This window comes from Nanorana parkeri, unplaced genomic scaffold, assembly GCF_000935625.1.
Source record: "Nanorana parkeri isolate BGI_ZX_2015 unplaced genomic scaffold, ASM93562v1 scaffold232, whole genome shotgun sequence".
Classification (NCBI taxonomy): domain Eukaryota; kingdom Metazoa; phylum Chordata; class Amphibia; order Anura; family Dicroglossidae; genus Nanorana; species Nanorana parkeri.
In genome coordinates, this window is record NW_017306500.1 from 1,000,380 (window position 1) to 1,025,109 (window position 24,730).

Here is a 24,730-nt window from a genome sequence, read left to right on the forward strand (position 1 = left end):
TAAAAGTCGCCATGCCTGCACAGCTGGTGTTGTCACACACATCTAAGACGTTATCACACAGCTGTCACACTTGTATTCACCTGTCTTCAGCACCAGGAAAATGAATACAGAACATATGGTAGAGAGCTACACATTTCTAAAAAAAAGTCCCCTGCTTTATGCATCTCTGACTCACATCTAAAGAGTTTGTTCATGGCAGTAGTGTAGTAGCTATAGACTTGCAGAACATAATTATGAACTCTTCCATTATTCAGTGTAACTGAAAAAAATAGAAAGCCCAGTAGCAATATATACAAGGCGGGCAGTTTCCTAATATTCTAATAAAATATTGTGTAAAGTCACAAAATGTATGCTATCAAATAACATCAATCTACATAGGGTAAGTTAATGCCTGGTTGGCTAATACTGGTGATAGAAACACCAGGATTCAATTTAGGATGTGCCTATTAACTCCATCTCTGTTACCTTACGACAGAACTTACCAGTTAACGCTAAGGACCTTGGTGGATTTTTCTAGAATGCCCTGCATGACTTTCCATCTTATCCTGTGCCTTCTCTCCCCAAAATTGTAAATCGGGACTCGGGAGCATTTGTCATTCAGCTATTCATGAGAGCAACATAGAATATAAAAATAAAAACACACCTACTACGTGATATTATTGATTCAATGAATAAAATGAGCTAAACATTGCAGTTCCTAGCTATATTATAGCATGTCCCTGATGTGAGTTTTCAAATGCTATCATGAAAAAACTTTTCATCCATAATGGTGCTGAGTGTATTTTGCTATGCGACATGTACATTAAATAAAAAGACGTACTTGATTTGCTACTGGAATGCCGGTGTCCATTCTTCTATCTGTATATCGAGGCGGCAGCCATCCATCAACAACCGTGCACCCACGTCTGATTGATGGAGCAGCGGTTTTGAGTGTGATGGTATACTGACTGTATCCTATTTATAAACAATTCACAGGGCCATTAGCCCAGGGAATCGCTGTGAACATCCATTCTGTGACAGGCTAATAGAAGCAAAAACTAACATTCTTTGTATATTTGTACAGTTATATTATCTATTCAGGTGAAATGTAATGTAATACCGCATTATGGCAACTAGATGGAGCTGAGAAGCATAGGAAATAAATATGTTATTCCTATCTTCCTCAGCTCCATCTAGTGGTCATAATGCGGTATTACATTACATTTCACCTGAAAAGAAAATATACTAACAACATTTTTTTCCCTGTATTTGCACAAAACAAACATTCACAGAGATGTTCAGGGTGAATGGATCTGCTAATTGTTTATAAATGGAGCCCTAAGTGTACAAGTGACTAGACTGTGGAACACTTGAAACTCACAGGAGAAGCATACAATTTGCATACAATATACAGGATATTATAATTTTATGATAGTTATAAATACTATCAGGGTTATTCACAAAAGGGTGAAGAGTTTGGAGAAGGCAGGAGAAGTGAACAATCTAGGCCAAAATAGTTGATTTGGAAAAATTCTCCAATTCAGCTCACTTTCCAGTTCAGCTATGTTGTCCTAGATTGTTCACTTCTCCAAGCTCTTCACCCTTTTGTGAATAACCCGGTATATTTGCTGACTTTGACTGCTTGCTACCAACTCTCAGTAGTTATCTTGCACTCACTGACACAAAGGTTTTGCCAGACTTGACATTGGCAATATTTCACACATAAGCTGGATTGCATTATGCTAAGTAGTGACTGTTGGGTCAGCAATACTTACCCAAGTGATACAAGTCAGGCACACTAGTCATACAGTCTTGTAAACTAGATTTGAACACTTCCCGGTTCCCAGTCTGAACAGCAAGCAAATATGTGTTCCTCCCCCGTCATGTTATAATCATTCTGCATTTATAGCCTTCATTACTGAATGCATGCTTCACATAGAGGACTACAAAATATGCCTTCCTTCTTAAACAACAGCCTGGGTAGTTGCAGGTAAATTGCTCTCCCTATTCAGATTACAAAGGACACACATTGAGAGGAGCCTCTGGAGATCTGTAAAATTTGTTCAAAGATTGGGTTATTAATTCCTACCCAGGATTCATTTCCCATCTGAGCATTCAAAAATATGTCAAGAGTCCATTCTACGTAGGGAATTTGGATACTGCTAAGGTAAAATAGCATTAGGAAGTGTGAATTAATTTGGGTATATTACTTATTTAGTTGGTAGACTCAGAGGACTCCATCATACAAAAATTTTCTTAAAAAGCTACTGGTTTCAATACAACATTTCTAATTGCTGTAGGCCTACAAATATAACCATGGTGTGTGTGTTATTTTTGTCAAAGCTCCAACACAAAAACAATTTTCTGTTCTGCACGTATATATTCCAGCTTTTAGTTTTAAAGTTTTAGTCCCACACATGCTGTTTGTTTACTGTAGTTGCTGGCAAACAACAGCCATGTTGTGTCTACATTTTCCCCAAAGTTATAGAAGAAAAATACACTGTTTTAAAACACTGCAGGAGTTCAGTAGTATTGCTGATGGGCTTCTCACTCAAGCACATGTATACCTTATTTGTAATTTCATTGTGTAATTCAATTTGTTGTGTTTTCAAGATGTAAACTGCCTTTGCTTACTTTTGCAGTCAAATGTACGAAACCCTCTTTATGTGTGTTGTGTTTCCATTCACACATCATTCATTATTCTTTATTCACAGAGATTTATTTTGTCTTTGGGAGATTTGTTTTGTTTTTTGGCACAAGAGCACTAGTACTTTTTGTTACACAAGTTTGCACAGACCCCTGACGAAGCCCTAATAGGGGTGAAACATGTTGGGCATGGGTGTATAGGGATTATTAGTTAGAAGAAGGTAAAAGAAATATAATAGGAAATAATACAAATAAGAGAAAAGTGAATAAAATCAGATGATAGAACTGAAATAAGGACATTATGCACCTCCCTCTAAAATGGTATGGATGCCATTTAAAAAAAAAAAAGATTTTATTAGATCAAGTAAAGGTTACATTTTATATAACTCTAAGGGGAAGATGCACGGGTGGCAATGTGTGACACTATGAAAGATTGGTTTCACATTCAAACAACATATCTAGAAATGCTTTTTAATACATTGCACTACTCAAACCTTTTTTTTAGTATAGATAGTGTTCAAATCTAGTTTACAACTGATAATGAAGATCTGCCAGCACCGTACAAACAGGGTTAATTATGGTAAACATTACTCCCAGCCCCCTCCTTAATATTAAATAGAAGGGAAAACAAGGCAGGATTTTTAAAGAACTCCACAATTTAAAAAAAATTAACCCTTGCAGTGGGGCTACCCCTGCACTGCAAGGGTTAAGTGCTTGTTTTGTCTAGGGGCGAAAATAAAGAAAAAACACTCACTTGATTCTGGGTCCCACCTGACTGCTAGACCGGTGCTCTCAGCCTCTTTTCCCCCGGGCTCCAGCAGTCTAAGGACCCATGACGTTATCGCATCTAATACAGGTCTATAAGATGTGAGGACGCTAAATGACATACACAGCCAGAGCAAAGGTGGAGAAAGATGAGCGGGCACTGCACCAAGACCGTGGATCGGGTAGGTATTTAATTATTTTCTCCTCTAGACCAAAATGAGCACTTAACCCTTGCAGTACAGACTAGCCCCACTGCAAGAGTTATTTTTTTTAAATCCTGGAGTTCTTCTTTAACAGCGTCAAAATCTAGTAAAAATCTAACAGTCATTTTACATTTTTGTTTACTTATGCTATGTGAACAGAAGCATATAACAAATATAAAGTAGGTGGTATCCCAATTTGGCTGCAAAAGTGGAAATACACTTTAATATTTTTAATCAGTTTCAATTAACATTAAAGGTTTCTAGCAAAATACTTGTTTGAGAGGGGCATGGCTTGAGTTAACTTCAATGTGTAAAATGGTTTCTTCTCTTGCCTGCAACAAAATAGGCTTGTCTTACTGCTTCAGAAGTCCGCGTAAATATCAGTTCACAAAATTTGACAGCAGGCATACAGCTAAACACAATATAGTCTAAGAATTCCCATTGAGTAGTTTTTTAAAAAGGTCAGTCAGTCAGCATTTGATGACTTGTGTTTGAAGCTTCAGCTTGGAGAAAGGGTGTCATCTTTATCCTTCCTTTCCTACTTAATGAATCCACATGCATACCAATTATGTTGACTCTTCACTGACTGCATGTTTGCCCGATTTCTGTGGCTCACTAAATAGTAAAAGTGGGATAAGGGTGATTGCAACTTTAAAAACAAATCAGCTCCCAAAATTTCTTCTCTTTTGAGCCTTCATTTCAGAATCTGCAAGTCAAATTTAAAAATTCCTCAGGTTTATTTCATAAAATGTTTTAAATAAAATGTATACAGTTTAAGACAGTAAAGGTAAACATGATGTGCAAAGTACAGTAACCAATATCAACTAGCTGGAAATTATTTTTAGTTGCCTGTTTCTGTTAACCCCTTCCTGACCGATGACGGGATTATACCGTCATGATCGTTTAGTTAATTGACGACCGGTGACGGGATAATCCTGTCATGCGGTACAACGAACGCTTGTCCATGGGGGGACTAGCGCTAATTGAGTCACTGCTGTTGCTGGGTCCTTCGGGATCCGAGGCAGACCCTCAACAGCAGATTAGGTGGTCACAGCCCTAAGATCACAGCGATAAGTAATCACTGTGATCACAGAGCTGTGACAGCCACAGAGCTAGCAGGATCTCACTGTGTTGTGTAACTGCAAGCCGGCTGTGCGTTACAAACTGATACAAAGCTTCTCTGAGGATAATACTGTATTCTACTCAGAGATGCAAACCATCAAAGCTACTGTAAATTTTAAAAAAATTACCCCTTAGTGCTCCCTAGTTTAAAGAAAAATAAAAAATGTAAACATAAAAAAATAAAGTTTATAAAAAAATAAAAAAATTGTAAAAAAAGTTTAGAAAAGTAAAAAAAAACATTTTTAATAAAACAATATAGTGCTGGAGAGGCTTTTAAAGATAGAAGACAAACATACCGCATTCTAAAATTGTTCCAAACTAAAATTGTATTTCACTCTGTTTTGTGAAATACAGTCCAGTAGTCTCTTCCTCTGCTATCAGTTAACATTGTTCCCAGCGTTTTTGGTGGACTACAAAACAACTCCCCTTATGTTGTTGAGAACAGGAGAAAAGGGGATGGTCTACTGTTCTTACACACTTCCTTCACAGATACAGTAAAATTAGTGGGCATTGTCACCCTAGGACAAGAAGTGATGTACTGGCAGGTTCACCAGGTGAAAAAATAAAGTGAAAAATGTCTGGAAAAGAAAACTAATGCAACCTCCATATATAGGGGCTGGTAAGCTGCAACAAATTTCTTTTTTGTTTTAGGTCTGTATATGCTTTAAGTAAGCCTACTTGTCTTTCCATTCTTCTCAAGGTGATACTGTAATTCAAAATGGTGCAAACAGTGGTGTGGGACAAGCTGTGATACAGATTTGTGCATCGATGGGAGTAAACACTATTAACGTCATTAGAGACAGGTAAGGATTAAATTGCATGGACACTTCACATTAATATTATCCAGATACAAATAAAGTAAATTGCAAAATCCATAACAGCATATTTTATGCCACAGCCATAGTAAAAACAGAGATCTGGCAAACCTCCCACCGATCCCTATTTTGGTAGGACTGGCTAAATGTTTGGCCCCAGAAAGACATAGATATATAAAAAAAAAAACTTAAGACATTCATGGTGAGATTCAAGAAGGAGCTTAAAGCAAACTTGTGCTTTGCCCATGCAGGAGAAAACAACTAAATTGCTCTAATGAACTCCTCTCCAGTGTCAAACTACCTTCCTTCAATCTGTCATCCTGCACCCTGTTCTTCTAGTCATGGAGGAGTATGTGTCTCTATCCATGTTGATTACATTGGTGCTAAGTGATTGGCTCAGTGCTGTCAGATAGTGGCATAAGGACCGTTCTCAGCAATGTGTAAGCTCCCGCCATTGTTACTCAGACTTACACCAGGCTGTTTTTTTCTACCCCCCAAGACTGTACAAGTTGCAGGAAAGTGAAGAAGAGGTAAGTATGTTATCCTTCCCATATGTGACACTAGGTGTGACCTTTCTACAGAGCAGAGCATGCAACCTTGTGAGAGTCTCTTTCCCCCCCCCCCTGGGCCTCCTATCAGGGGGAGGCTATGGAAAGTGCTATGCTGTGTGATCAAGCCTGCAGCTGGTCAGGTATGGACCAGGAAGTCTGGTGTCTTGCCTAAGGAATTTGGTTCTATGTCTACTGACCAACAAAGGTTCTACAATACAGTGTTACTACAATCAGTTTAAAGGCCCTATACACTGTGAAGCTGGAAAGTGGTCAGTGAGTCTGGAGTTATGTACTGTCTTAGATGTCTGAAACCCTAACCCTCTGTCCCATTGAGTTGCTGATGGAATAAAACCTTTGAAAAATCCTTAAAGCGACTGGTGCCCAAATTTGTATTCACATCCCACAACCGGCTAAGGACGCATCCCTGAGGTGAAATGTCAGCCCACCCTGCCTCTGAAATCCCCCACATGCTCCTATAGGTCAGGGGGATGCTACATAAACCTTATATGAAAATTCAAAACTCTGGACTGCAACATAAATAGGCATGTTTTATGTGCTAATACAATCTTTATTCAAATTACCACCTCTAAGTATGTTTTCGTGATGATGGTCATGTTGGCCATAGTCCTGTTTATCTAAACAAATCTTGAAAAAGGCAGCGGATTCCCTTTAAAGTTTAGGTAAAGCCAAGTTTTAGTGACATCTCAAACATTTTGATTTTCCACCATTTTCAGTCCCGATGACAGTGGTCACCAAGAAAATTAGAGAGAGTGCATCTTCCTAGCAAGGACATAAACAGCAATAAAAACTGGACGGAGGATCTATCAAGGAATGAACTGATTCTAGTATCGGTATTGGTGCCAATACCAAGTATTTGAGCGAGGATGCGTACTTGCCCAAATGCTCCGATATTCATCAATAACGGAACTTCCGGTCAGAGGGAGATTTCCTCTGACTGGCAGTGCCGCGAGGGAGCATGGAGTCATGGGTGGGTCATCACCCACCTCCTGGCTTCCTGATTGGCTAGGAAGCTGATTTTACCTATTGCTAGGCAGCCTGACTCCCTGACCAATCAGAAAGCTGGGTGGCACGTCATGACACGCCTCTCTGCTTCTTGATTGGCTAGGAAGCCAGCTTCACTTGTTGCTAGGCAGCCTGGCTTCCTGACCAAACAGGAAGCTGGACGGCACGCCATGACCCGCGAGGAAATGTGAAGCTGGTGTTCTTTCGACAAAGCACCGGCTTCCGGGGCAATCAGGATAATCCGGGCCCACGGTACACCGAGATGCCAGTATCAGTATTCGGTAACTAAAATATCAGTACTTCTACTTGATACCGAGAAACCGGTATCGGTGCATTCCTAGATATATCCCTTAACTACACTTTCCAAATGTACTTGGTGCCCAATATGCAGCTCACTGGCTGGCTACTGGCTCTCTGTGTGCAGGCTTCTGTTTCCTGGGGTGGATCTGCAACCACCAGGGACAAAAACAAAGCACGTGATGTGTCTAATGCATCTCTGAGCTGGTCAAGTTCACACCCAAACATTTTGGTCCTACTGCATTTTTTGTGGTGTGTAATATGCAGCCCCACTCCAAAGACCAATCCCTATATTGGAGGTGTCTTCTTACTAGCAGTATTTCCAACTCCTGCATTCCAGTAAGCAGTTTCCTGCACTTCACAGAGACGGTACATCAGTATCTGCTGCCAGCTATTTGTAAAGGACTCGGCTGTTTGGGAGATGTGACCAGGATGGAGAATTTCTCTCTACACTCTCGCACCTTCCAATACAGCTCTGGTCAAATGGGTTGTCAAGAGGTGATGATCTCTGTGGGGAAACAGTGATCTCCCTCCAGAGGTGCGACACAACCCTTGTTGAGTCAGAAACAGAGCTCTCCAATCAGAAGGGACCATGAGCTTTGCTGATCAGAGACCTACAGGTCTGACACAGTAAGGGGCATACTTCAGACATTAAGACCCCTGTTTCCCCAACAAAGAGCAAGGGTCCCGCTCTGCAGCTGCTGGCAGAGGGCAAGTTTTTCTACTCAGGCTGTAACTCCTTTAAGCTGGCCATACACCTTACAATTATCTGCAGCTTTTCTGTGGTCAGATGGAAAAAGGTGCAACAGATTCCTCCATCTACATTTAACTGAGTGGATGGAGTAATCTCCACCTGGGCCAATCTGTTGCACTTTTTCCATCTGACCACAGAAAATCTGAAGATAATTGTAAGGTGTATGGGCACCTTTAGAAAGGAAACAAACTGGAAGACACTGCACACTTTCTGTTTGCATGCACCTGGAATGCATTTAGTTGATTTAAACTGAATGTTCAATTGGGCTCTAATGTAAGTTAAACTAATAATTGTAAATTTAAAACTGCTCTATGCATTAGGGCTTGTTCACACTACCACATGGTGGTAAAGCATGGTATTCAAGCACTCGTGCAGTGCCATTTATTTTGAATAGAACCCCAACACACCTGTGAAATGTAGCTGCATTATTACACACCACCAAAAATGCAGCAGGACCAAGATTTTTGGGTGTGGAGGTGCCTTGCAATCCATACATTTTATATAGGCTGCCTAAAGTAACACAACGCACCTCAACACACAAAAATGCGCTGTCATTGTAAGTCCCTCTGGACATGCCAGGGCCAAAACTTGAGGCTCTCTATCATTTACAAGTTGACCACCTTGGCTTTAGGTCATTGTAATGGGGTACTGAGTTCTAAAAGCAGTTGAAGGTAAACTTGTCATCTCATCAAAACAATCAAACTAGCACTATAAATACAATGTAGGCCTTTGTTTTAAACACCTTCAAGAGCACCCCAGGGGCACCAAACTTAAGATCACTCTATTACATTACAAATCTTCCTGGCATCAAGCACAGTCATGCCCTCTTGCATTTCACTATTGTTTTATTACTATAATCAATGGCCTTTCTGCCCAACACTGGGCTGCAGGAGGCAGTGATGTGGGAGGTATAGTGCTTGACTTCACCAAGAAAAGTCGTAATGTTTCATTATAAAGCACCCTGGGTTTCAGGGTTACTGTGTTATATCTGAAATTGCTTGAAGACACATGTAGGACCTCTAGGTTCCTGTATTTTATTCATGTTGTTAAAATAATCTCCTTGGTAGGATGAGAGGTTTACTTTAAAAGGCACACAGAGCACAGTTCATGCAAATCAATTTAGCAACCAATGGATATTATTACAGATAAGGACAAGTAGATGTCAGAGTGGATTTTCAAAAGTCTGTTCACGAGGCATGCTAAATATGAGATGGAATTCCTAAAGCAAAGGGAATTCACACTATCAAATGCTGCCCTCTTGTGTATGACTGATATAATGATAATTCTGCCTAACAATTCATTGAAACATTTTTCTGAGAAGCATTAAACCTGATACTATAACACCTTACATCTAATTGATTTATTGATAAAACTATTAGAAAGTCAGTGCTCATGTTAATGGGTGTTAAGTTATGTCAATATTGAGGTTTATGGCAAGGCAATGCAGAAGAATACAGTCAACTGTACCGCCCAACACCTATTTCCATGCAGCTTCCAAAAATGTAAAGAAAAATACCTTTTTGTAAATTTTAATGCAGTCATGTGGTCGCACAGTCATCAGATTGCAATCTTCCTGTGCAACCAATTGGTTTCCTTTTGTGGTGCACAGATGTCACCGGAGAAAGTGTTCTCCAAAAAAACAGAACAATTACATCAGTTTAATCAGCCTTATAAGTACTACTCTAATGGCAAGGGCAAATTTACAGTTCATGTTACTCTAGGCATTTTTTGGAGGATGATACTCATTTGTAAAGGCTGCATTTGTTGTAATAATGTAATTTTAGTTAACATGCTGCTTTTGTTTATATTACAGAGTTACAAAGTTGATAAGGTTAAAAGAAAGTCTCAGATACATCAAGTTCAACCTCTTCATGTGTGTGTGGGTGCTCATTTATTTGTGTTCGAACACGTGGAAGGCAAAACCAACCCCTACAAACATAGGTCAATAAACTGTAAGAGGTTAAAAAAAAATTCCCCCATACCAGATAAATCCCTGGATCAACCTGCTCCAACAGTAAAGAACCTCTTTCTCAGTTTAAGATTAAACCTATTTTCATCCAATCTTAAATTGTGGCCACATGTCTTCTTCTTTAGGGACCTTAGAGAGAGAAAGGGTATTAACATTCGTATAATCCCCTTTGATACATATTTATTTATTATCATATCCCACCCTAAGTGCCTCTTCTTTAGAGTGAATAAATTATGTTTGTAGTCATTACTCATAACTGAGGTCTTCGAACCCCCTTAATAATTATGTTGCCCCTCTCTGAACACTTTCTAGTTCAAGGACATCCTTTCTGTGGATTGGTGCATATTCAAGATGCGGATGAAACAAGTGTTTTATAAAGGGGTAGAATTATGGATTTATCTCTTGAATGTATGCCCTTTTTAATACAATAGACTATTCTTCTAGCTTTGGTAGCTGAAGATTAGCATTGCATGCTGTTGCTAAGTCTGTGATCTACAAGGACCCCCAAATTCTGTTCCATCACAGATTCACCCAGAGGAGACCCTCCCAAAGAGTATGTTGCATGTATATTCAGGACCGGATTTACCCTCCCTGCCGCCACTGCCGCTCTGCTCACCGCTCTCCATACTGAAGACGGCGGCGAGGACGGAGCCGGGAGGACACAGCATGGACACAGCATGGAGAGAGGTAAGTGCAGGGGAGTCTATTTACAAGTCTAATTACAAGTGTTCACGGCAACATCATTGTAAAGAAACAAGTGATTTCTCCTATTCTACATTTAGTCCTGCTTGTGCACAGCAGGGCTAAATGTAGAAAGTAAAATTACCGCCCAGAACTCCATGTTCCGGTTGTCGGGTGATTCAAACCTGTGCCGCCCGTCTGCTAAGTGCCGCCCCGAGGCCGGGCCTCGGTGGTCTTGCCGGCCCTGTGTATATTTTTAGTGGCCAAGTGCATAACTTAATTTTCAGTATTGGACCTCATCTGCTATGTTGCTGCCCCACCCCTATTGTATCTAAGTGTTCCTGATGATGTATTTTGTGCATTTATTTCTCTGCATTATTTGGTATCTTGAGCAAACACTGAAACTTAACTCCTAATTCCAACCTCATTATCATTAGCAAACAAGTTAAACCACATTGGCCCCGAGAAAGAGCCCAGGGGCACACCGCTCACACACTTAGTCCATTTAGAAAATGAGCCATCGATCTACACGTTACATATCACTACAAACGTCGCAGTGAGAGCAATAATTCTAGGGCCATCAATCAATGTTAACACTAAACTGATGAGCGGTAAAAGATTATAAAATGTCACCTACGGACAATTTTGGGTATGGTAGTTTTTTGCGATTTTGTGGGTGCACGCAATTTTAAGACTTGACATATTTGGTGTCTACATGACCCAATCATTTATATTTTACCAAAAAAAATTAGTGATAATACATGTTTCATAGCATAACTTAAGGAAAACTTTATATTTTTCAAAATTTTCTGTATTTTTTCTTTTATATAGTAAAAAATAAGAAAATGCAGTGGTGATTAAAAACCACCAAAAGAAAGTGCTATCTGTCCCCAAAAAATTATATAAAATTAATTTTGGTACGGCGCTGCCTGACTGAATAAATGTCTGTCAAAGTACCACAGCGCTGAATACTGAAAAATTACATGGGCAGGAAAGGGGTTTAACACCCCGGACTTCAAGTGATTAAAAATGAAAAACAATGGTCTGGCTAAAACAGAGCAAAGTTCTCTAAGGACTTGCACGTGTAAACCATCTGGTCCTGGTGGCTTATTTACCTTAAAAGAGAACTATGGGGTAACCTTTTTACCCCATAATTCCCTTTAGGGTCACTTCCTGCGGGGAGCTGTGGCTGACAGTCACCACTCTCTGCAGTGAGATGATTGGGAAGTGAGTGAGCAACGGTATGTGTTCGCTCACTTCCCGATCAATATAGCCGACATGTGACAGTTTCAATGTCACAGATTAGCTCTAACTGTGAGTGTAAATCACTCACCTTATAGCTCTCCTTTAAGTTTGCCTAATCTTTTTTAAACTTGGATTATTTGACAGCCCCTGTCACAATCCAGCAGGTAAGGTTATTATTGGATCTCAGCTACGGAGCTGGCAATCAAGGATTAAGGGGTTTGGTCAGTCTGGCGGAACCCCAATACACTCAGTGTGAGGGTGAACTGTTCCACATCATGTACCCCGTTCTATGTATGGTAAAAGGATTGTTGCCCCTGGGGCTAACCGCTGCACAATGTGTTGTGGCTATAGGGTTAAGTTACTGTGGAGGTATGAGAGAGTAGTGGTTCCCAGTATGCTCTGGTTACTCGTAATCAAGCTTAAGCAGTTTCAAGTTTGGAAGTAGCTACAAACAGTGTGGAGAAGATTCGCATACAGTTGTGGTCTGTGTGATTGGCCAAAGGTTAGCTAACTGATACAGTTCGTCAATTGGGCAGCAGCAGGTTAAGGTTGGAAGTGGCTACAACAGGAGTGAGCAGATCCGCATGTACTGGCGGTCCGTAAGAACAATGGTGCAGCTAATTAACACAGTTCAATAATTGAGCATTAGAAGGTTATGTTTGGAAAAGGCTGCAACAGGTGTGAGGGGATCAGCAGATACTGACGGTCCGTGAAAGCAATGATAAGCTAACTGACACAGTTCAACAATTGAGTATTAGCAGGTTAATCTGGAAGTAGCTACAACAGTTGGGGGAAGTTTCCCAAATACTTGCGGTTTGTGTGTGAGGACAAAAGGTATCTCAAGCCTGTATCAGGGAGGACGGAGGCGACCTCTCTGCATGGGTCGGTTGGTGGGTCTCTTGTGTCACTCTCCAGCTAAGTTAGTCTCACTCTCTCACAGCTCCCTCAGAGCCACTCGCTCGACGTTCCAGAACGATAGAACACCGAATGAGTGGCTCAGCTGTGCCTTTGAGGAGGAGCCGCGGCCAATGGGAGGAGTCAACCATGACGTCATGGACGGACGGCGCGCAGCGGACACGGAGCTGCGGAGCGGGTAGATCTGTGACAGCCCCAGAGGTGCATTGAGTACATTGCAATTAGCATTACTGTACTGACTATTAAACCTCTTTTTCATCTGTGTGATCTAAAGAGGAAAATGTATTTCAAATATCTGCCTTCTCTTATCACTTGTGACCAATATTTTTTTTTAATGGGGCATATGTATTTTGTCCTTATCTTTATACTATTAATCTACTGTATTTGAAGAATTTCTTTTTGGAAGTTTGGCCAAATCACAACTGACTAGACTTTTCAGAAGTTCACTCATCTCTATTGGGAAGGCAGAAATTATAGGAACAAGAGGTTGTATTGTGGGCCCTCTGGCCCAACAATGCTCAACCACTGGAAGTCTGCAGTTGAGTTTTACTGGATGTTAAGTTTTACTTATCTTTACATCTTTGTATTTTTTAAGGTCTAACTTGAGTGAAATGATAAAGAAACTGCAGTCACTTGGTGCTAACTATGTTATTACCGAGGATATGCTACAGAATGAAGGAATGGCACATCTCTTTAAGGTAATCCTTTTTAAGCAATTTCTCTCTGTGAATTTTCTAAATTTCATCTGCAACCGCAAAGCCTCTGCTGTGTCTGTATTTTTTTTTAATGCTTGTACCTAGTAATCACCTGTGACAGTGTGAAGTAATTATCAATATACCATGTACTGCGTTAGCACAAATCAAGCTGGCCATGCTTTCACTTATTTTTTTCCAGGTAGGTGAAAGGCCTAAATTAGCTCTCAACTGTGTAGGCGGAAGCAGTGCTGGAAATCTTTTCTGCCATCTCAAGTAAGTATTATTTACCTTGAATGTAAAGAATACATTACATTCAGAAAAACATACAGTGGCCTGATTGCTACTTTGACATAGAGCTCATGCCCTCGAACTTGTTTCAGAAGTGGATACCAAATGCTGTATGACTGTTTGCCATTGTCAGCCAGTTTGAAAGAGTTAATGCACAATATTGCCCTAAAGAACAAAAGACTAGCTGAATAACACACAAAAGCAGAGCAACAGGTGGCTAGAAGGCCAAACAGAGCACTATATTTATTTCTTAGTCTTTTATGACTCTAATCCTTTTGAACTATTTAGGGCCAATGCACATGGCAGTCTCTATGCGTTATGCTCACCATAAAGTTTATCTAAATTGTAAACCACGAACTGTAAAGTAATATTAAACTCTCAATCTTTTTTTCAATAATGATTACAGATGAAACATATACACATTGCCCAGCAAAGCATTTTTTTTACATTTTTGTCCAAGCACTTACAGTCATCATGTTTCCGAACAGCTCCAACTCTCTCTGCTACTCTTCCCTGGACTTCCTGTCCAGTAGAAGATCACAAGGAACAGAGCAGTCTCCAGCAACTATTCACCTACTATCTTGGAGTAAGCAGGAGGAAGGATCAGGGAGCAGATGAGTGGCTGGCCTTGATGTGCCTGTGTGTTTGTGGAGGCACACACAGCTTACTAGCAAACACAAGGGTGGCTCCATATGACCCTACAAGGGATAGGAGACACTCTATCTGTTAGGTGCCTGTCTGCCTTGCACCTGTTTTGTAGATGTGGGTAGTTGAACCTGGGTCTCTGGGATAGTGCTGAGGCATTGCCATTCAGCCACCAGGAGTACTAAGCTTTGCACTGCAGGTTTCTATTCAGCCGCTTTTCCTCTGGACTCTCAAGCTCCACCTGCTTGCCATCTGCAGTCAATTTGCAATCATCTCAGCCTTTAGATACTGAGCACGTCCTGTGTTCTGAGCCCGTTTATTTGGGTTTGTTTCCTGTGCGTGCGTTGCCTATGAACTGACTGCTGGATATCTTTCAGACTTTGGCTTGTTTTCTGACTACCCTTCTGCCTGCCGACTTTAACCAGTTTCTTGACTACTATCCTGATTTTGTACCTTACTGCCAGTCTGTTGATGACTCTGCTTGCTTGACACTGCCTTGCCTTAACCTCAGCCTCGCTCCACTTCAGAATTTACCTTGCACAGGTACCTTACAATATCATGGACAGTGCTCAGGAGACCTGCTGACTCTGCAGGAAACTCAAACTGTTAAACATCATGGAGGAGCATCCATTACAATCCACATTTAAAATATCTAATATAGAAAATTCATATTTAAAATAGCTCCGGGCACAAATTTTCTTAACCCATGCAGTGGGTTTACTCCCGCATTGCAAGATTTAAGTGCTCGTTTTTGTCTAGGGATGAAAATTAAAAAAGTTATACTTACCTGAGCCTTGGAGTCAGCTGGCTGCTACTCTGGTCCCTTCAGCCTGGCTCCTCCTCCACTTAAGCGATGAAATGTCTCTTGGCGTCCTCAAGTCCGATACAGTTTATTGAACATGATGACTCACAGGACCTTAGACCACTGGAGTGGAGGGTGAGTGAGGCGGCAGGGACCAGTCTAACAACCAGCTGGTTCCAAGGTTGAGGTGAAAATATATTTTTTATTTTCATCCTCAGACTAAAACGAGTACTTAACCCTTGCAGTGCGGGGGTAACCCCACTGCAAGGGTTCTGAAAATGTGTGCCTGGAGTTTTTCTTTAAAAACCTTTTATTTTAATATAATTTCAGGTTTAATAACGCACAGTAACTATAACACAGATGTATCCAGACCTATTTTTGTAGTCTGACCTCAGGGCTATATAAGTGTGTATAAAAGAAATGTCCCCAGAGTTTGAAAGGTTTAGTTTCCAACATACAATTAGAGACAAGTATCAATAAAGTGGCAGCCATCACAACTATGAATATACTGTAGTTTGTTAATCTGTTGTAGAATTGTGACAGATATATCATAATGTTGCATTTCATGCGATAAATGTTTTACATCGCTTTGCACCCCTTGTTTTGATGCAAAAGTGTGGCAGATTTGCTTACCTGTCACAATTTGGCTAAAAATACTTTAGCTCCCAGAAAATCATTTAAGAAGTAATTTTCAGATAATTTACACCTGTGCATAAAGTGGCCCACATCACTTTTTACATTTGCGTGAGTTCTGTGTTAATTTCTGCAGCAATTGTAGCTATAACACTTGTAACAAATGTGCAAAAACCAGTAGACATTCACAGATTGGTCACAGATATTTCTATAAGGGGTAGTGGTAGCAGCAAAATGTAGTATAGAATCTGCAAATTACCTGCACACATTTTCATAGTCCGACCACTGAGAACACAGAGCAACTGCATTCATAAATATCCCTCAATGAGTCCAAGCATACAACTTCCAATCCTAACTATCCACAGTCAAACAGATTTCAATTGACATAAGCACTTCAGGAGGAAAGTAGTTGGTACTAGAGGGGAACATCCCTGCCGCTTGTGTCGTTGATTACCATTTGCAGCTCTCACTTTATACAATTTTAATTTGTATCAGGTTTACTTGTTTAGAATTAGGTTTTCTTTTAACATTTACTGTTTATGCACTTATTTGTCTTTATAAGTCCATGAGAAATTGTCAATCAAATTACCTAATTATAGTTGTTACGCTGATAGTCAGGTTTGCAATTTCTGGTGTAGCTGGTGCACCATTATTAATTTTTCTGAATTTTGCAGTTTTGGGGTAATTTTTAAAAGCTGGAGCTGAACATCAGGGAAACATCTAAATACAAAGATACAATGCACTTAAGAGAGCCGTTTTAACTGTCAACGGATCTACATTTATCTACATTCAGTTCTGAGATTACTCAGCTTTGCCAGGTTGATGACACCACTTTTCTGCTACCTTTAAGAAATACAGCAGTGATATCTACCTGCTACGAGCCTGTGAGTGGACACTGGAGCAGCAGCATACTGATGACGTCATCCCATTGCTCACTTTGATTTCTCCTCCTGTCAGCTTGTTACTTGTCAGCATATGTGCATGCAGCACTGTTGTGCAGCTGATTCTGAGAGGCTGATGCCAAATCAAATTTAGGCACTCACATTATTTTCATGTTTGGTGTAGTATTGAAGAAAACAGTGTTGTGAATTATTCAAATACATAAACAGCAAGCTCCGATCTGAAAAGGTCACCAAAAATAAGTAGGAGTATCTCTTATTGCTATACCACACCGTACTAACATTAAGGGGCATCTTTACAAATCAGTTAGTGTGACTTATATCAAACATTTATGGGTGGTAAATCAATCACTGTTATTGAAAACACATGAAGCTGGAAGATTCACTTGCAGACTGTTTGGTAACTCAGATTCAGTGTCTTATAAATATGCACCTAAGAAATGTCACACCATCGTTAGTTTTATTTTTATAAGATCGCACAAATATTATTGGATCAACTACATAGCAAAAATATATGCCCCTATAAATCCTATTCTCTGTCTGAGATTCCATAGTGGAGGAGTCGGGAAAAGGAATAACAAAAGAAGCAGATGCCCTGGGATTAGCAATTTTATGGGGGGAGGGGGGGCAGCAAAGCCACATCAGACCATACTACTACAGTACTGAACTTCTAAACATGCATAGTCCTCCTTGGCTGCTGGCCAACACAGACGTTGAGACAGTGCACCTTGCAGAGTGGCAGCGGGGTGGCAGAGAACCTTCCAGCACTCGTTACTAAAATAAAGTCTCACTGCTGTTAGACGGAGTGTTCTCCATCTAGCGGGTGACGTACTGGCCTGCATGCTTCCAGTGTCTTCTGATGTTATTGTCATTCATTCAGCCAGCCAAAACCAGGGCCTGGGGAGTGAGCGGCACTGCGGGGGAGGTTGTGCAGATGTGGCTGACAAATAAACAGTGTTGGGAGCCAAGCATTCAATCCATCCAGCCAGCCAGTGCACTTCAGAGGGTCACACAACATGTTTAATCTCTCCTGTGTTCTGAATCCTGTTGTTGGGGGGGGGTCAAGTGCCACTCAGGGAATGGGCAGATGGGGGCGGCCACTGGTTGCCTGACTGACTGACTGACTGACTTACTGAGCAAGTCTTCCTGGTAGGGGGCCACTTTACCAGGGATGACCTTTACTGGGCACTGCATAGGCACATTCTATAGCTGCAGGGCATTATTAGTAAATATAATAGAGCTCTTATTAAATCTGTTTACCAACAGAAACCATCATCATCTTCCTACATTACATAGCAGAAATGTTCCAAAAATATTGTTTCTAAAAAGCCACTGAATTGTATGTGTGTATTACTATGCATAGGTTAATTTAGAAGTTTATCAAGTCCAAAAATATTAAAAGAAGAAACAACAACTAATTACATGTATAATAGAATTAGAAAATATTTGCAAGTCAAAGCATGCTTAGCTGTTTCATTTTTATTTCCTAAGAGATGGAAGCACTATGGTCACATACGGAGGAATGTCAAGAAAGCCCACACCTTTACCTGCTGTAAGTGTTCAAAAGCAATCAGTTCTTTTTTGGGCTCAGCTCAGGTAGTCAAGATTATTAAATGGAGGTCGTCCTACAGTATGCTGAACCTCAGTATAAATTTATAAAATCTTTACATTATAGATGGATTGTGGGTACCAGATGCAGGACCGCCAGAGCTTGACGTATATTTCTGTATCTCAGTTCTCAGGGCAATAATAGTAACATCTGCTTTATTGGTGCTGTCTACAGTTTGTCTCATGCTTTCTTAAATTATGTATTGTAAAATCTAACATAGACCTAGCTCATGCAAGGGTTACATAAAACTAGGTAATATTCTTAAACCACATGTTCATATTAGGGAAAGACCACTGTCTACTTTAATAGTAGTTCAAATGAGATGGTTAATCTCTTTTTGTACATTTATAATTAAAGAAGAACTCCAAGCACATTGTTTTATTATATGTGTGGTGTAACAAATAGTTAATTCTCATGAGGTGTATGCCACCTCCAGGATCGCTGCCATTCCATTTTCACTTAGCCTTTCATTGGCGCTGGAGAGTATAACTCTCAGAATACTTTCAGCGCTGTTATCAGCCCTTTCTCTCCCTTTGTCCATTCACAGAACACTTTGTATTTTGTGAATGGTTTAAATAATACATTCTGTGAATCCAAAGATCCGGGAGGTGGTATACACCACATAAGAGTAAACAGCACATTTTGTTTTGTGTCTATCAGCAAGAAAATTCTGTCTGCACAGTCCCTGCTATAAAATGACAAGGGGGTGGGGGCTATTAGGGGGTTGAAGGGGAACCACAATAGAAAACTAGTTGATAATCCACATATATGATAGTTGAATGTGTTGAGCTACAATAATTAGCACCATTGGGGTACATCATACAGCCTGTTTATTCTTTCATTTGAGGCAGAACTTCACCCTTCCCACCCCTTTTTCTTCATTTCCCTCCCCCCCCCCCCCCCCCTTTTCTCTCATAATTGGAAGTCTAAACTCCCTCTCCCCAATACCTTTTGGCCCACCTGGGTGAGAATTACATCCCATTCACCCGCACAGCAGAGCATGCACCATAGAGCACCTGGGATGCATGATATCGGTTTCCCAGAAGGAGTTAGGGTGCTCTAAGGTGCACGCACAGCTACACATCATCAGGGGACCCACTGCCTCTTGCTGGTTCTTGCAGCTGGCCCCTATATGTGCATCATCATGGAGAACCCAGAATAGATAGCCAGCCCCCTGATGCAGTAGATAAAGAAGATGCTTAAGAACCCAGCGAACAAGGTGAGTGGGGATCAAAAAAAATATTAACAGGGAAGGGTGAAGTTCCTCTCTAATGCTATAGCTTAACTGAAGTGGGAATACATGAGATACAAATTAAACCATGCAGCACTTGTCCAGGGCTGAACTTTTGATTAAATACATCTCATGCATAAAAAGCTCAAATCTCTGCTAAAACTAACAATGTCAGTGGTTTTCTGTCTCTTTCAGAAACGCTTGTAATGCTGTTTCTCAGTGGGCACTACAAACTGCACACCATGGCACAGATTATAATAAAAGTAGGGAAGACATGCCATAGTGGTGGAGCTGCATGTGAGAAGGCATATGCAACATGCAATTGTGGATGGTTGCTGGAAGAAACCATGTGTGGTTTAGTGTGCCTTGCAGACATGAGGGCCTCTGTTATTTACAGTCATTTGACCAACCATAAATTGTATTCTACATTTTATTGTGCATAACTAAGATAAAGTGGCAGGATATGTTTTAAGGCTGTGTAGCTGCAATAACTAATTTGAAAGGCTGTATTACAATTGTAAAAGGCATTGCAGTAATCAAATTGGGAGGACACAAAAGCATGAATTTGTGTTGGCAGATCTTCAGGGGGAACTAAGTGCCTGATGTTCTTCAGGTGGAAGAATTAGGACTTAACAGGAGTTTCTAAGCTGAAAGTTGCAGTAGTGCTACTAGTGCAAGGTATCTCTAGAAATGGCCAGGCTATGTATTGTGTATTATTTGCAGTATAACACAGTTTTAGAAAAAGCAAATCACAGCACGGGTCTCTCTAGGCATTATTATTATTAGCAATGTTTGTAAATTATTTAATGAGTTCTCTATATATTTTATTAGAAAGCACTGATATTTAAAAACATGAAAGTCTGTGGCTTTTGGATGACACAGTGGAAGAGAAACCATTTACATGGACTCACAGGGGTAGCACATGCCCATCCAGCCTCCTTGCTTTGCATTTGCAGCACTCAGACCTCAGGCCACTGTCTGTTCCTCCAGACAGTGTCAGTCGTGTGCTCACCTGCACACTGGGGGGTTTTCAATCCGCAGCACCCAGCTGCACTGGACTCCACTCTGACTCCTGGGTGGAGCCTTCCTGTCTTCCCAACACCTTTTAAGGTGTTGGGAAGACAGGATAATAAGGTGTGTGGGCAATAACAATATTGTTGCGATAATAAGGTGTGTGGGCAATAACAATAATCGAGGGAAATCACGCGATCGTATGATTATCGTAAGGTGTGTGGAAGCCGTGCGACTTTTATCTTAGGAACATGCTCGAAAATCCGCCGAGCATCGTACGATGTTCGGCGGGTGTGTAGCGTGTTCATAAGATAAAAGCCGGACGGGCCGGTGTGCGCAAGCGCGCACTGCCCGTTGGGCATTGCGGTCATCCGAAGCCCGCCCCTCAGGGGGCGTGGCTTGCGATCATCGCAAGTACGATCTGCCTTTGCAAGATAGGCAGATCGTTCGTTTTGTTAAGTACCTTGCAACCATCGCAAGACAAAAGTCTTGCGATGGTTGTAAGGTGTGTGCCCAGCCTTATTTTGAAGGCTGAGGGGCGGGCTTCCGATGACCGCAATGCTGAACGGGCAGTGTGCGTGAGCGCCCACCGGCCCGTTTGGCATTTGTCTCCCGAGCATCATTCAAACCAGCCGAAAATCGTAAGATTTTCGGCTGGTTTTCTAGCATGCTCCTTAGACAAAAGACGTGCAACCGTACAGTAGAAACGGTTGCACGTCTTCATTCACACTGCACGATTCTCGTACGATCGCGGGATTTCCCGCGATGCTCGTACGAGAAACGTGCAGTGTATGGGCACCTTAAGAGAAGGGGTTTTGCTGAAAAAGTCAATATTATCATAAACATCCATTGTTTTATATCTAGACTGAATTATTCAGGTTTGTGACAGATTTACTTTAAACCACAAAACCTTAAAGCAGAACTGAAACATCTAAACTAAATGAAAAACATTGCCCTAAAAAAAGTGAACAAAAAAACCTCAGCAGTGCCACTGATATGTTTCAGGCTAAGATGCCCTAGTCCTCAGCCTTTTCTTAAGCTAAAATGTGTTCCACGCTATAAAATATAGTTTATGCTAAAGAACAAATGCCTGTGTGCCAGGTTTTCTTTTTCTATTGCATATATAGGCTAAAAAAGGGGCCCCTCTGAGCACTGGTGAATCCTCTTTACCCTGAGGGGGCTACAAAATTGAGTAATATTCTTGCTTTTGCTGTATAAAACAGTACCTGTATACCAAGGCTGTTTCTTTGCTGAGTGACCTGAGTTGCACAAGTAGCTAACTGCATCCAACTTTCTTGATTTCTGGTGCGTAACTCTATAAGTGCTATGTAAAAACACATTTTACAAATTATACATTTTATATAACTGGATTAAAGAGGAACTTTGGGAATGTAAAACGTTAACCTTTGCAGTGTGGCTACACCTGCACTGCAAGGGTTAACTGCTCCTTTTGGTCCAGGGGCTCAAACGTTGTAAGACTGTAATAGGTAAGATTTATTTTTTTCTTATCCTATTTCATTGGGGTCTTTCACACAAGCCTCATTGGATACCGTTGCCCAACTAAGTCCCCGCGCATAGACAATGTGCTGCATCAATGTATGCTGAAATAGAGTAGAACAGGTTGCATTTTTGAAGTGTTGTAACACATTGCAACACACCACTGTTAATGTAGTGTCAATTTTAATAATATTTAAGAAAAAGCAAGAATTTCAATGCATCACAGTGCAGGTGCACAACGCCCACCAGCAGGAACCTAAACATATGCCCAATGGTGTGAATGAATACCTTACTTTTTATTTCATTATCCATAACATTTCATGGTTGCTTATTGGATAACATTGTTTTTATATCATTACTATTGTGATAGGCAACGTCTCCCCATTTCTCATCTTGACAGATGTAACAAAGCTCATGACAATGGTGTCAGACTTGACAGAGATGATAAGAAGAGGACAGCTGTCAGAACCCAGTTACACAGAAGTTCCATTTTGTAACTTCAGCAAAGCACTACAAGCTACGATGGATGCTTACACTAACAAACATGTACTAATCATGAACTAACATCTTAAAGCCCAACAACGTTGTATTGGACAGATTGAGAAAGAATCAGAACCCTATGTCAGGCTTTTAGTGCTGTGTGAGTCTTTGTTGGGGAGATTTCCCTTCACTTCTTGTCCTGGTGACATGCTGACACATCCTCATAAACACAAGTAGCAATAAAACCAGGCAGATGTTTTAAGCCTTACCCATTCTACTAAACTATGTGTTTTTATTGCTGCTTGTGTCTCAATTAGAAAGATCAAGCAAAACAAACGACAAACACACTCAACAATTTGTCACCAGTTATACAGTAAGGTGCACACGAAATGGGCTTTGAACAGTAAAATAGTAGAAAGACATCATGGCACACTCACAAACCAGCATGTAAAACAACTTGTCTCACCACCAAGGATAATAACAGAGGTTTGGATACACGTCTTCTGCAGAGGATGTGAAAGCCACACTGCCGCGCCAAGGCACCTCTTATAGTGCGGTCATAACTCTAAACTATGAGAGTCTCCATCTTGGAGCACATGGGGGCAGAAGATTTCAAACTGGGTGCAGGTTTGTCAGGAGGACGCCCAACCTCCTTAAAAGCACAGAGAAACACACAAGGGATCCCGCACATCCCAATGGCAGCTGAGAAACCCCATGCGTCGCTGCACCAAATCGGTCAAGCAAAACAAACGACAAACGCACTCAACAATTTGTCACCAGTTATACAGTAAGGTGCACACAAAATGGGCTTTGAACAGTAAAATAGTAGAAAGACATCATTAGAAAGATTTCTCCTCACTTCCTGTTCTGATCACAGAGGGACAGGAAGTTATGGACGAATCACAAAAAAACTGGCAACAAAATACTAACCTTTCCTATTTTAACCAAAACTGAAAATAGTAGCAATAAGCCATTCCACCTCTTAGTTGAGAGAAAAAAAAAAAAACTGGTGTGAATTTTTGATTGAGCTACTGGAAATGATGTCAGACTTCTTTTGTGAATAGCACAAACCCCAGAACCTTTCTTTATGTTAGCCGAATAAAATAATACTAAATAGGAAAACGAAGGCCAAAGTTGTAGTAAGCCATTCCACCTGTGGGTTAAAGAAAAAAAAAGTGCATGAGTTTTTTGATTGAGCTACTGCAAATGATGTCACGCTGCTTTAGTAATTAGCAAAAACACCAGAACTTTTATTTATTTTAATTGAATGCTGTTTAAAAATGAACATTGTATGAGAATGTGAAATATTTTTTAAAGACTCTGTAAACATGTTGAATACACAGAAAGAGTAACCTATGACCAATACCATCATCCTTCCCTACTCAGTGGCTCAGATAAGTGCTGTTTGGTGTTGTTAACTCATTATTTACAGAAGAGACTGAACATCCAGGCAATTCACAGCAGTGACAGTGCCAAGACTGGAGGTCTTAAGTTCAAATCAAGACTGAGATCAGTGAAACATGAATTTCAATCAGTGACTATGGGTTATTAAACTTTGATCTCCAATGACAACTTATATTTCAGAACCCTGCTGCACTCCTTACCGGGTATCCCTATCAGCGTGGGTGCTCGAAGTGACTGCGTATGGCGCCGCCAATAATGAAACTTGTTAAAGATGATCCCAGCACACCATATCAAAGTGAAGAACACATCTGTTTATTGATGCTTCATGTCATAACAGATAATAATAATTCGGGGACACATAGGGTGCCCTTCACCAGGCTTGAAATTAAAAGCCTGATGAAGGGCACCCTATGTGGCCCCAAAACGTTGTTATCTATTAGGACATTGAGCTCCGATGACAACTGTCACCATCCACAGCTTTTTGCGATTACCTTAGACTGTTTGCGTCCAGGTGCAATTGTCAGCAGGTAATCACAGGCTGTGTGATAACCCGCAAACAGCTTTGGGCGGT

General features: G+C 40.8%; 1 protein-coding gene across 1 annotated transcript in view; it reads left to right on the forward strand.

Annotated features, from left to right (window-relative positions):
* LOC108786893 (trans-2-enoyl-CoA reductase, mitochondrial-like) overlaps positions 1-22,826 on the forward strand; it is a 52,828-nt gene extending 30,002 nt beyond the window's left edge. The window contains exons 5-10 of the mRNA XM_018556290.1: positions 5,416-5,518; positions 13,561-13,663; positions 13,860-13,933; positions 18,419-18,479; positions 20,599-20,677; positions 22,681-22,826. Of these exons, the coding sequence (XP_018411792.1) occupies positions 5,416-5,518; positions 13,561-13,663; positions 13,860-13,933; positions 18,419-18,479; positions 20,599-20,677; positions 22,681-22,772 (512 nt within the window). The 3' untranslated portion in view covers positions 22,773-22,826. The remainder of the gene's footprint in view (positions 1-5,415; positions 5,519-13,560; positions 13,664-13,859; positions 13,934-18,418; positions 18,480-20,598; positions 20,678-22,680) is intronic.
* Positions 22,827-24,730: the final 1,904 nt, after the last annotated feature.